The sequence below is a fragment of the Nannospalax galili genome, unplaced genomic scaffold (genome assembly GCF_000622305.1).
Source record: "Nannospalax galili isolate Female #2095 unplaced genomic scaffold, S.galili_v1.0 scaffold253, whole genome shotgun sequence".
NCBI lineage: Eukaryota > Metazoa > Chordata > Mammalia > Rodentia > Spalacidae > Nannospalax > Nannospalax galili.
The window spans coordinates 5,406,123-5,419,242 of record NW_008335287.1 but is presented as its reverse complement, the minus strand read 5'-3'; the positions used below and the strand labels follow the sequence as shown (position 1 = coordinate 5,419,242).

At 34.7% G+C, this 13,120-nt stretch overlaps 1 protein-coding gene across 3 annotated transcripts in view; it reads right to left on the bottom strand.

Moving 5' to 3' along the window:
• Positions 1 to 5,303: 5,303 nt before the first annotated feature.
• Mdga2 (MAM domain containing glycosylphosphatidylinositol anchor 2) overlaps positions 5,304 to 13,120 on the bottom strand; it is an 899,633-nt gene continuing 891,816 nt past the window's right edge. For all 3 annotated transcript variants that reach the window (XM_008829871.3, XM_029561983.1, XM_029561984.1), the window contains 2 exons: positions 7,328 to 7,433; positions 5,304 to 5,732 (listed from right to left, as the gene is read on the bottom strand). In XM_008829871.3, the coding sequence (XP_008828093.1) occupies positions 5,644 to 5,732; positions 7,328 to 7,433 (195 nt within the window). In that variant the 3' untranslated portion in view covers positions 5,304 to 5,643. The remainder of the gene's footprint in view (positions 5,733 to 7,327; positions 7,434 to 13,120) is intronic.

Sequence of the window (13,120 nt, the reverse complement as noted above, 5' to 3'; positions counted from 1 at the left end):
TATCTTAATGTTCTAATTGTGCTCACTGCAGCGATGAGTCTATAAAAGAATCTAATAGTGAAAGAAATGATGGCATTTTCATTTTAATTGTCATTCTAAATATGTTTTTTTGTTTCTAAGTTAATTGCTTATTGACAGCAGAAAATTCCCCCAAACACTAATAGAGTGTTTAACATAATTTCATTTATTGAAAAAAAAATCCAAAGGAAAGTAACACAGAGCTATCTGAAACTATTTAGCAGAAGGAAAATACCAAAATGTAAATTAAGTTAAATCTAAACTTTATGATCTCCAATGTAACTAATATTCCATATAAATTTAACACAATGTATATGTGATTAAACTTATACATTTAAATATATTGGTGAGACGAGAAATGATATAACAGCATGGGGACCCAGGGCAACAACAAAGAGCCACACGGAAACAAACCGATACTAACAAGCTCATCTCTATTTCGTAGAATTTCCCATCATTTTATTGAAAAATAAGAATACATTTCAGATCCACTCATGGAAATTTAGTACAGTTGAAATTAAATTTAACCAGTTGAAAATATTTCCTTGATAAACTATTGCAGCGTCTACCCAGAGTTTAACTCCAGCCCTACTCCAGGTGTTTTATTCCATTTCCTTATTTCAATATACTCAATGCGGTTTCAGGGCAGGGAAATCACTACTCATTACTTATTAAGCTTCAAATGAATATATGCTCATAAAGTAATTCATTTATAAATGTGTGGAAGTTTTCTTTAACTTTTCTCTGTTTCCAAGCAAACATGAACCCATGAGAGACTGTCCTGAACTGACATAGTTTGCATTACAGTTTCAAACTGTATTTCTCTTTGTTCAGGTAGTAACAATGTACATGTTTACTTATCCATACTATGGATATTTAGTGGACGTTTTCTATTAGCTTTGAAAAAAATCATATCATTTTACAGTAACTTTTCTGCTAAGTCAAAGTAGAAAATGACTGACGTTGCTTTTTAAAAATAACACTAAAAAACTAACTAAACGGTTAGCCACAAAGGGAACATTGTAGGAAAGGAAATAGCTTGGGATTGAACCCTATGATTTTATTGTTTTCACAGAAAATGCAATAACTCCTCATTGACATCAACTGCCCAGTTGCAAGAAGAGTGAAACCTTCTGCTTTGTTGAGACACAGATGAGACAATCAGTATGTAGTCATCAACCAGAATGTACTTCTTGGGGAGGTAAATTTTTTCCAGTTTAAATGTCTGTTGAATGGCCCTGATATTTGAAAGGCACGTTAAAAAAAAAAAAAGTTTGTGATAGAGAACATGTATTCATGAGAATTCTTTGAAATGTCTACCATCAGATCAGATCAGTCTGTCACCATCTTTCAAATTACCAATAAAAACATAGAAACGAAGAGATCATGAAAAATACCACAGTCAGTTTTATAGTCTTAAGTACAGAACGAAATGAATTAATTATTCTTCAAATTACACTTTTCGTTGGCAGATAAGTTTATTATAAAGTATTTAAAATAAAAATGCATGTTCAGTGAAAAGTTAGTACAGTTGTAGTTTATATTTCAACATAGTTTAAAATATGAAAGTAAAGAATGGGATTATTTTTACTGCTTATTACATGGTATAACAGACTAGTTGGGTTCTAATTCAGATATAATTGATTGCCATGCTGAAGTCAATTTTGTGATTTATGTGAAATGAAGTATCATTAGTTTCAAGGTCAGTTGCATGACATCACAATGTACCATGCACTTTCAATTCTCTTAAAGAAACTGTAGTGGTAGGCTAAACTCCTGATCTACTGAATACCATGAGCCACTTAGAACCAGTAAACATTATAAACCAGGAATACAGAGCATGTTGTAATTCATGATGGAACTATAAAAACAGATGCCAAGAAAAACAGGAAATGGGAAAGCAAGGGTCGGTGGGTATGCAAAGTACCTAAGAAAAGACTCTGGTTCTTTTAAAAAAGCAAAGATAAGTAAGTTATTATTTTTTTTTCAAAACTGCATAGTCCATGAGTATTTTTACATCCTATAATTATGACGGGGTCATCTTTTGTCTCACTTGAGTTTGAAGGAAAGTAGTAGTATTTGGCATTGTTTGGCACTTCTGGCAATGTTAGTGAACATAGTGAAGTTCACCGTACTTCTGTCCTATCAGCTCTAGGGTGCATTTTATAAGTTACTACACAGAAATGCTGCCAATTATAATTAAAATAAGCCCAGTTGTAGTAATGTTAAAATGCAAAGAAACAAACGTCTTTGAACTGATGGATGTGGGTAGTGCTCCTGATTAATGGGGATCAATTACTAGCAGAAAGAGATTAAATGGTATGCTTTTTCTGCCAGAAAATTAAAATCTTAATTGCCGATGCCTTCCTACAAAAGAACATCAACAGCAAAGGCTGCTCTCCATTATCAGTGTGTGCAGAGGGAAGATGAGGAGGAGCCTAGCTCCCGATAAGATAAAATACAGCCTTAGGTAAGGAAGGCCTTTGCTGAACAGGTCTTTTGAGGTTTTCATGATTATTAGGACTGTTAGCAAAGAGGCGACTTAATATTTACAATTCATTTATCCCAATCGTTTAAAATTTTCTACATTTTTGCCCATTTACTCTTAATGAAAGCAACTGAACATTTGATCTGAAGTAGAAAACACTGATTCGAATCCTGTTTGTTGGTTTATCTAAGTGATCCACAGCTCACTCGAGAAATCCATTTTATTACCATCTCCGTAGGTCTGATTGCTTTCACTTCTGATTGCCCCCTGTTCTTCACAATCATCTGCAACTTTTTAAAAGTTTAATGAGAATTAATTTTGAAGTACCAGCCAGTTCTCAGGAACTTTCTGAACTGTGTGTATTCTTACTGGTGTGAAAGTTTACAATAGATTTTAGCATTTGATGAACACTTAATGGTACAATCGAAACTTTCACTTGTAGCACTTTCTTTGTGCAGGATTACTTAGAAGAAGAAGAAAAAAAACAACAAACAAAACAAAACAAAAACAAAAACAAAAAACCCTGTGATTATTCTTGAAATGACATATGTATTCCAATATACTGAATTTAGGGCTTTTTGCTGTTTATTTGCAAAAGCCTAACTTAAATCAACCCAAATATAATTGAAAGAAGACAACAAATTAAGCCTCTCTTTAGATCTAAAACACACTTATTTATCCTATTGGTGAGAATGAAAAAAAAAAAAAAAAAAGAATCGGTGACTTACTAATTGGGTAGGGAAGAAATGTAGTTAGTTGTTATGCAGTGGAATTTGGGGTGAATGTAGATTTTTCAAATGCTAAGTGCCTCAGATATCATTTGTTTGAAATCTTTGGTTTGATAAAATAGATGGGTGACTTTGAAATTTTGAGAAATTTTCCATATGACTGATTCATTCAAATAAATTCCAGTCCTCATTTGTTTCTCTTGCTAATTTAAAGAACTTGGATTAGTTTGACTCTTTTATTATCTAGATATTCTGATATGTCCCTTTTGAGCTGATTATGAAAATATACATTAAATTTCAAGTTGCATTTGTTTCCTAGTTTACCTATACAGGTAAAACATTTTTTACATGTATTACAAAGACAAGAGGGTATGTCAAGGTCTTCCTAGTAAAATTTCTTGCTGTAGACATTAAGGTATATGAAGCACTGAAGATTTATCCCAAGATAATGTAACCAGTAAATTGGATAACTGATCTCCTTTTAGTGATAAGTGAACATTGTTCAACAAACACACATACCACTTATCAGACCTTACCTGGAAAGAGGCTTTATTGAACATTGCCGTAAAATTATATTTTAAGTTGAATTACTGAATTTGCACAAACATTTCTACAGTTGTTTTAAAAAGTCAAGCTTTGTCATTTTTTCCACTACATTTTGTTGTGCTTTTTATATTAATATTTTCAAATGTTATAATTTAATGCGTATATCCCAATCACTTGCATAATCAGTTTGTTTAAATCCTGGGGTGTTGAAAGAACAAATAATAATAATATTCTTCTTTAGACAAAAGTCTTTTTAAATGAAGTTAAAAGCTGATATAATTTAAGGAAAAAGATCTTCAAATTGTCATAACCAACAGGTTTAAGTGAAATTTACAATGCATTGGAAAACTGGCTGGTTAAAGGTATGCGTCCTCAGGTAGCTCAAAATCATTTTTACAGGTTTTTGTTTTTTTGTAAAAGTGTTTTTTAATCTTGTTAAAATAATAAAATAATATTTCACAATTTGCACAGAGTCTGACTAACGGGCAGAGGCATATTACCCTCAGTGTTTAGACTAAAGCCAGAATTTTCAGGCCCAGTTCCGCGGCAGAGTTTGTACGCACGGCAATCACAAACATTTTCTTGTTACCTCTAAAGCTAGAGCCAATTTCATTTCAAATGGAGGTTAGAGTAAAAAAATCACTTTTGTGTTTTACCACCTTCTGCGCTAAGTATTATCTTAACAACCTTTTTGCTCTGGTTGACCCATTTAATAACCTGCAAGGAAAAAAGTGTTGCTCCCATGTCTGGTCTCAGTGGAAGTTATTTTCTAATGGACAATAAGCCGGAAGGCCATGGCTGTCTAGGAGGTGAAACAAATATCTTGTCTGCATGGGCTTACGCAGCAGCTTCGGTCCTTTCTTCAGAAGCGGCTTGGTCGACTTCCTGTCACGTGCACATTTAGGCTGTGTAGTCTGTTTACAAAATAGTTTTACACAAACCATTCTTAGCAGTGCAAGCTTCTGAGTTGAAAATTATTCAGGCTTGTTTCATTGAAGGCACTTGGTTTCCATGGCAATTTATAAAAGATGGTGGTTTGGTTTCTTCATTGGAACTGATGACATAGTTTGGGTGTTCAAGTGGCCGCAAGCAAACTCCGATAAGCCTGTGTAATATGTAAGCCCAGGTTTACCGTCCTGGATAGTAGTGCATGCAAAAAGAGACAGCAGACAGTTATCTAGCTTAGCCATGGGAGGAAAAAACAGAACAAAAACCAATCAAAACCCAAACAACCATAAAAGTGGGGTTGGGGGTAAGGTGGGGTGCAACATGAAACCTTTAAATAATTCTGAGTTTAGAATATTTTCAAGGAAGGGTAACAGCCAAAGGGAAAAGGGCCTACATTTATTTAATTCTCTACATAAAACCTTCTTGAAAGGAAAATAAATGCCAGCTCTCCACGTACCCTGTTTACAGTGAGGTTTTTGTTGGCAGGCCATTAGGTATCCATGGTAACAAGCAAACTATTCATTTGAAACAAAACCAGCCATGACTTTGTGCTTTGAGGAGGATTTCTATAGCTCTTTTTTTTTTTTTTCCTTTTTTTTCTTTTCTTTTTTTTTCTTTTTCTTTTTCCAGTGTTCAACCAGACGATGCTGTAATCATTTTTAGCCACGAAAGCACCTGAAGGTCTCTTCTCTACTCAGGTCAAGATTTTCCTCTAAATGTAGTTTGGAATAAGTTATACTTCCATGGTGTCTTTTTATCCCCAGTGCTTAAAAAATTTTTGTTCTTATTATTTTATTTTTGAGTCAGTAGTCAGTGGAGGAATCTTTGGTAGTTTGTTTTTCAGTGTCCATTTACAAAGACTCTTTCTTCACGCCAGTGCCTGGTGAATCATGTATAGCCTCTGCCAGGATAAGGTCACCTTCGAGGACTTAAGATAGAGATGAGGACGATAACTGGAAAAAGCCATATATGAACTAAAATCCCAACAGCACCATCCACGGAATCTAGAGATAAAGAAAATAAGTGCCAAAAACAAACATTAAGGAGTTAAGCATTCCACACAGCTACCAATGCTACCTTAGTAGACTAATAAATTCAGTCAATTGAAATCTTTTTAGACAAAGAAAAGGTTTCTTATTATGTATCAGCTCTATGTCTAAGGCAAGTGGGAGGGAAATAGCCTGACTATATAGTTATTTGTTTGAGAGGCACATATTTCTCTGCATTTACTAGTTTAAGAAAACAGGTCATGAGAATGTGCTAGAACATAATAATAAAGGCATGACAGGTGTTGGCAGTCATCTCCTGTGACTATTCTTACAACTTCAGTTTTCTTGTTTTTCTCTTTGGAAAGGTTAATGCAAGTGATTGAACTTAATTTATTTAGTTTTAATTAAAATTAGAAAAATGTGAAAATTGCCTTCACTTAATGTAAGTTTAGGTCCACTAATTCATGTTCAAGAAATCCCAAAGAAAGCTGCTCTTTCTGAAAAGAATGTATGATTTCCTGTGTATTAGTCAAAATGGCTTCTTGGAGGTTCACTGCATCTTTACTAAACTAAGTGAGCCAGACCCAGGAAGTTCTTACAAAATGTGTAAAGACTAAGTGTAATGTCAAGAAACCTGGAACAACAGGGCTCATTGTAACGCATAGTCTTAGTTTTTGTGCTTTTAGTGCTAACAGTGGAGTCAGTTCAGTTCACTGAGCAACCCCTGTATAGTTGCACAAATTTACTTTCAATGTCTAGATTGAAGTGATTTCTCCCTAAATATATAAAGTTAAAAGCTCAAGATTTGAACCACATGGAGTTTCAAGCCTTTGTATATGCTAATTTATTGGTGAGTTATTTGTGCAAAATTCAGCATGAGTACTCCATGGCACTGTGACCGTATACTTAAAGATTTCTAATGGGCCTAAGAAAATCCTACAGTTGAAGTTCAGATAAGAATGGTTCTGAATGTATGTTTCAAATATATAATATGAGATGCAGATTTAGGCAGCAGCTCAACACATATTTCTAATAAATTTTTAAATTATAATTTCATATGTGTTTTATTTAAAAATAGACCCAAGATAGAAAATCAAACTTTGAAGGCATTGCTAAAAATATCATTTAAACCAGAATAGGAAGTTGATTATGACAGAAAAAAAAACGAGGCTACATTACTTAATATACATGCTAAGGCTTATAAAACGGCACCTCTTAAAACAGCAAAAGTTAGCTCTAGGAAGAAGATATTTAAGCCATTTGGGAATAAAAACAGCTTTGGTTACATAAATGGGTATGATGTGTATAGATTTTCCAAACATTTAAATAAAAGTTTTCAAAGTTCCTGCCAAAAAGTAGAATAAATTAAAATAATTTAAGTCTGTCTTACAAATCATACTGCATTAGTCTTACATGGATTTAAGTTAAAATTACTTTCATTTTATGTTACTTGAAACATGGCTACATTGGGACTTAATCATCTTATGGTCTTATGGTCTTGGAAGAAATTTTTAAGTGAAAAAAAACTTTGCCTATTAAAATGGAAGCATATTACTTTAATAGATGTTATATGTGACTTTAACAAATGACTTCAAAGAAGAACCACTCACTCTTAGACGTTAGGTCTTGTTTTGCACATTCTCCTTCAGCAATTGATACATCATCGATGGCAATGTCACCTTCTATCCCAGGACCTCGAATACCTTCGAAAATTAGCTAGAAATATGAGTGATTTATTAGAGCACTTTTATTTTTCAGAAGTAGATTTTCTTAAATTTTCTCTAAACATACAGACCAAGTTTTCCAGAAATACTCTAAGGAATTAACAAGTTCTATTACTGTGTGTGTAAAGCCCGGAATAGAACTCTATCTGAAATGCTTTGATGTTGTGCAGGTACACTGACTGAACCGCTTCCTCATTCTTGACACATTTACTTTTTCACTTGTTGCTGTGATTTCACTTTGATATTCTACATTTAAAACTTGATGATATGCTCATTAACTGCTGGGGGGATTGCAAACTTGTGCAACCCCTATGAAAACAGGGTGGAGAACTCTTAAACTAAATCTTATCCTACCTTATGACCCGGTTATACTACTCCTTGGCATGTACCCATAGGACTCATCCTATTGTAGAGACACTTGTACAACCATGTTCGTCACTGCTCTTTTCACAATAGCTAAGAGATGGAAGCAACTTAAGGGTCCCTCAACTGACGAGTGGTTAACAAAAATGTGGTATATTTACACAATGGAGTTCTTTTTGGCAGTAAAGAAAGATGAAATAATGAAATGTGTAGGTAAATGGATGGATCTAGAAACTGTTATACTAAGTGAAGTAACACAGGTTCAGAAAAACAAACAGTGTATGTTCTCCTTCATATGTGGATCCTAGCACCTAATCTTTTAAAATTCCAGGCCCTTTTAATAAAATGATGCTGTACAGCAGTCTCTTCTGCATTAAATAACTACCATCATCACAACTTCAGCTGTGCTTGATTGCTAAACAGCATCACAAGTGGGCTTGTCGATGGTTGTGCTCATTCATTAAAGGAGTGCCAAGCAGGGTCACTGGAACCTCACTGGAGTATCCAGTCATTCTTCCTAGCCAACTGTGTGTAATTTGGCCCTAATCACACATGGTCTCCTGGATTTGAGGAGGGCTAAATTATATAATCAGGGGAAGACTAGGAAGAAAAGGCATGACCCTTGCTGGGTAAAGGCTTTCCAGTGTGCATACCCTCAGGTCATATATACACCTCAGCAACCCCTCAGTTATCTTGGTAAGTAAGCTCAGCAAATTCATTGATTCCCCAGTAAAACTTTAATCAAACATTGTCTTGACACTAGAGCCTTAAAAGGGAATAAGCATTGCTTAGTATCCCCAGGAAAAGAATTCTCATGACAGATGGAAAAATTATTTGTTAATGCTAGTATGTCTCATAATTATTAAAAAAAGTGAGAGGTAGGAGAAGGGTATTATTAAGGGACAAATGGGAAAAATGGGGCACCTTAATTGGGGAAACCATGATGGAAGGGTTAGACAATGCGAAAGATAACTAATGCCTAGTTAGTTTTAAAAACCAGAGGGAACCATATTAGTCCAACAGCCTACTGACAAATTATACATACCAGATCAAGAAATATATGGCTAGGCAAGGCTTATCTGAGAACAACTGGTTTTTGCCCAAGATTAATCTACACAATATATATCTAATCAAGGTTTATCTGAGAACATTTGTTTTTTTACCCAAGCACATGGTAATTAAAAGTTACAGACTGGTTGAACTAACCTTATTGGATGTTTAACAGCCATAGTTTGAGGTCTATACTAATGTGGTCAGAGGGACTAAAAGGACAGCTTTATCCCCATGCCCTCAAGACTAAGTTCCAGGGGACTATGGAACATTTCTCAAAATGTCCTGTAACTGTGGTGAATCACCTGTCCTCTTGTTCAGGGAAGTCATGGAGACCCCATGAGATGCACTTGAACCAGTGTCCAGTCTGCAAAGAGGAGGATCAACTCAGAGTAAACATCTCCATGCTGCCAAGTGAAGCCAGACATGGTCGAGCAGGACTCTTGACTTATCTTCACATAGATGGAACTGGTAAAAGAAAGAAGCCAGGAGCTCCTCCTAAACCCATGTGACCCCTGAGGAACCGATCCTCAAATGACCTGAAGTGTAAAAATAAATTGATTTACTTGGGCCAACTGTATGGTCTTAAAAACCCAAAAGGAAAGTATAACAAGAGAGTAAAGTCATCAGTATATTTCTTTAAGAGTTCAAGGGATTACACTTCCCAGGCATTAGGTTTAAGTCCATTTAAAAAGTTATTTAGACAATTACTTCTCATTGATGATTTTGTTCTTAATCAGAAAGTGCTGCTCAGATGTAAGACTTGGTTAAATCTTGGTCTGCAATATTGTAGTGGCCACCTGTAGCTAAGGGAGACAACCTGCTATTGTTCTAAAATGATAGATAAATTTGTTTTCTCCCCCTATTTAGAAGCCTTTGAGAGGGAACTGACACTGATTCTAACCACTCCTACAGCTATCAAAATACCTGAAAGCAAATCCTGAACCCATCACTCTCCAGTCCAGCCTTGGCAGACAAAAGAAAAATGAGGAGAAACCCAACAGAGGGGTGCTTTTGGAAGCCCTTGTCAAGAAACTCCAATGGACTCTCATATGAACATTTGAAAATTGCCCTGTTCTGACTTTTTTCTAGTTCCCTGTCTAGAACTTGTAATGCTAATTACTCGTGCCTTTACTTCTCCTTCACATCTCCTGTCACCAGTCAAGGACTTTCTTTTCCCCCTACAGATAAGAGTTATGGAATTTGGGAGTCTTTTAGATAGGCCAACTGAAGGGGTACTCCAATTGCCTCACCCTGCATTCCTGTTCAGCATGGAAGAAGCCAGAGTGGTTTGAGTCCTGATTTCCTATCCACAAGTTGGGTAACCCCTTCAGAGGATAGTGTGATAAGAATAGGAGGTAAGAATTGGCTAGGCAGGTAGGGAAAAAGGACCCCAAAGAAAGTAGCCAGTTTCTTGGCTAAAACTCAAAATGTCCATGGGCCCCTTAGCAACATACTCTGTTCCAAAGGCCAAAAATATTGAAAGTATTTGGGAGGTTTTATCTAATCCTTAAAAGAATTTAGGGTTACTTCTTCAGAGGGGTAATGTTAGTAGCCAAAAGCCCCATAAAAAATAATAAAAGAAGAAGAAAGAGTACATAAAAAAAGAAACAGAGGATCTTATCAGAAAAGAAGTATTCTCAACATACACGAACCAATATTTTAGGACCAACTTCTCTTTTCCAACAGAATCTTTACAGAATTGTAGATAAGACTACAAGTCCTAGATCTAGCTTGCTATTATCTTTCAGCATGATGGTGTCATGAATTAATACATGTAAATAATTCAGTGTAGAGCTTGTTCCACAATATATATTAAAATATCTGCTTTTACTGAGCAAAAAACCTTGATGATATTTGTGAGTCTATTTATGATGCATAGTGACAAAGCTTTGGATTGTCAGCATGTACAGCAGAGTCAGGCACTGAGGCTGAAGGAGTGAGCATTGAAAGAGCAGAAGAATGAAATCAGACTGCTTCACTTCTGAATTTATGCTATTTTTTTCATCAAGAACTTTGAAAAGTTTTATTAAAATATTTGGAAAAATCTATACACATCATAATAACTTATAATCAAGCTGTTTTTATTCCCAAAGAGTTTACATATTTTCATATTTTTTGTTATTTTTATTTTACACATTTGAGTGTATTGCCTCCATGTGTATAAGTGCACCTGTGTAGTGCAATGCCTACGGAGGTGAGAAGAGGATGTCAGATCCCCTGTAACTGGAGCTATGGATAGTTGTTAGCTTCCATGTGGGTGCTGGGAATTGAACCTTGATCCTCTGTAAGAACAGTCAGTACTTTTAAATGCTGAGCCATCTCTCTAGCCCACAATTACTTTATATTTTTATATATAAGCCCAATTAGAAAATTTTAATTATTTTAGTTTGAAAGAGACTGGACTTTTAGAATTTTCTTATTAATTCCTAATTTATTCACTGCTTTCAGTATAAAAAAGTAACTGAATCCCTTAGATACTAAAATGTAACTTATGTATTTAGTGGTTTATATTTTCTCAGAGAAATTTAAACATAAAATATTAATTTGGTCTTTCCAAAGAAAAATTAATTTAATAAAGAACTCTAGTCTAACATAAAACTGATATTTGAATTTAATAAAATATTTAATCTTATTTTAGTAAAACAAATTTGAGTGAAAACATTTTTATTACTAAGAAAAAGTTTGCTTTTATTTTTTGCTCATCTTTGAAAGTAGCTCCTTTAAGACATATTTAAGGTTATTCTTAGAGCATTTAACCTACTTCTGCAAATCTGATCAATTATTCATTGCTATGTCATCATAATTTTATCAATGTAAATATTCAATTAGAAAGGAAAGGTATTAGTTTTCAAGTTTTGTGTTAAGTCCCTGCCCAACACTTAGAGGCAGTTCAGAAGATATAATCCTCACAATTTAATAGGGGAAATTTTTTGATGTTTTAGTTTATAGATTTAATTTTTACACAGTTTCCTACTTATTCATTTACAAAGATTTTACAAAGTCCTCTCTTTGAAAAATAGCCCACATAACCTGTATCAGTGATGAGAAAGAAAAAGGGAAGTTTTAAGTTTAAATATTCAGAAGCAAGCTGGAAGATTATGAATTCTTAGTCATTGGGTAGAATGCTCATGAAGGACATCTTTGGATGCCTGGAAGTGAACAGCTGTACTGGACTTAGGCAGTTAAGTGCTAGGTATCTGGGAAATGATCATAAAGAGGTGGTGTTGTCAGTATTCTGAGTGACCTTTCCTTCTTTGAAATGAACCCTTACCTAATTCAGAATTAATGTTAGAATAAATCAATAGATTTTTCAAACCACCTCTCTGTTTGCACTATGTGATGCTGACTCATTGCAGAAGGTAACAGGAATGTGTTATCTTGGAGAAAGCCAGCTCTGAGATTCATGCTGAATATCAGCTTACTTCCATAAACTGAAATCCTTTCCACTTTTGACAAAGCAATAGCACTTTGCTGGACTAAGATTGTGTGCTGTCATTACAATAGTAATTTTGTTATAAATAATTGCATGGAATGTTGTATAGACTTCAACCACCTAGTCAAGTTTTAATGTTAGGGGGAAGAAAGAGTAAGGAATGTTCACGCTAGGAAGCTTGATACAGTCATTAACTATCCATAATTATCTAGGCTTTTCTTGCAGAATTATCCTTCATTATGCAGAATTTAAATTTGAGGTGATGGAAGTAGGAAGTAGGAAGGAAAAGAGAGTAAACATTGCCTATGGAGTATGATGCAGGGCTTACAACATAGCCCAAGCCAAAATAAAGGAGCCTGCATTCCCATACTCTTTGTTTGGGGAAGTGAGGGAAGGCTGGGGTCCACTAAGGATAAAGTAAAATGTCCTCTCCTTGCAACCACTTGCGATTTATACATGTGTAGCAAAAATCAAAATCTTTTCATTGGAAAGAATGCTAGAGAAACAGGATGGGGAGTATTTGGACTTCTTTTGGCTATGTAAGTGTAAATAATTTGATAAAATTATCTAGTTTTTCTTAAAGTGTGCAATTTTGCTCACTCAGTACATTTTTGTTATCCACAGGTAGGAGCCAATATAAAATAATGGGATTATATTTAAAAAAATAAAAACTAAAGTGTGAAAATCCTCAAAGTTGTCAGAGGCCCTCAGCTGTTTCCTAGGAAGTCACATTTTTAACTGTAGTGACGGGTCACTCTAAGCATTTTATTATCTATCTATCATCTATCTATCTATCTATCTATCTATCTATCTATCTATCAATCATCTAT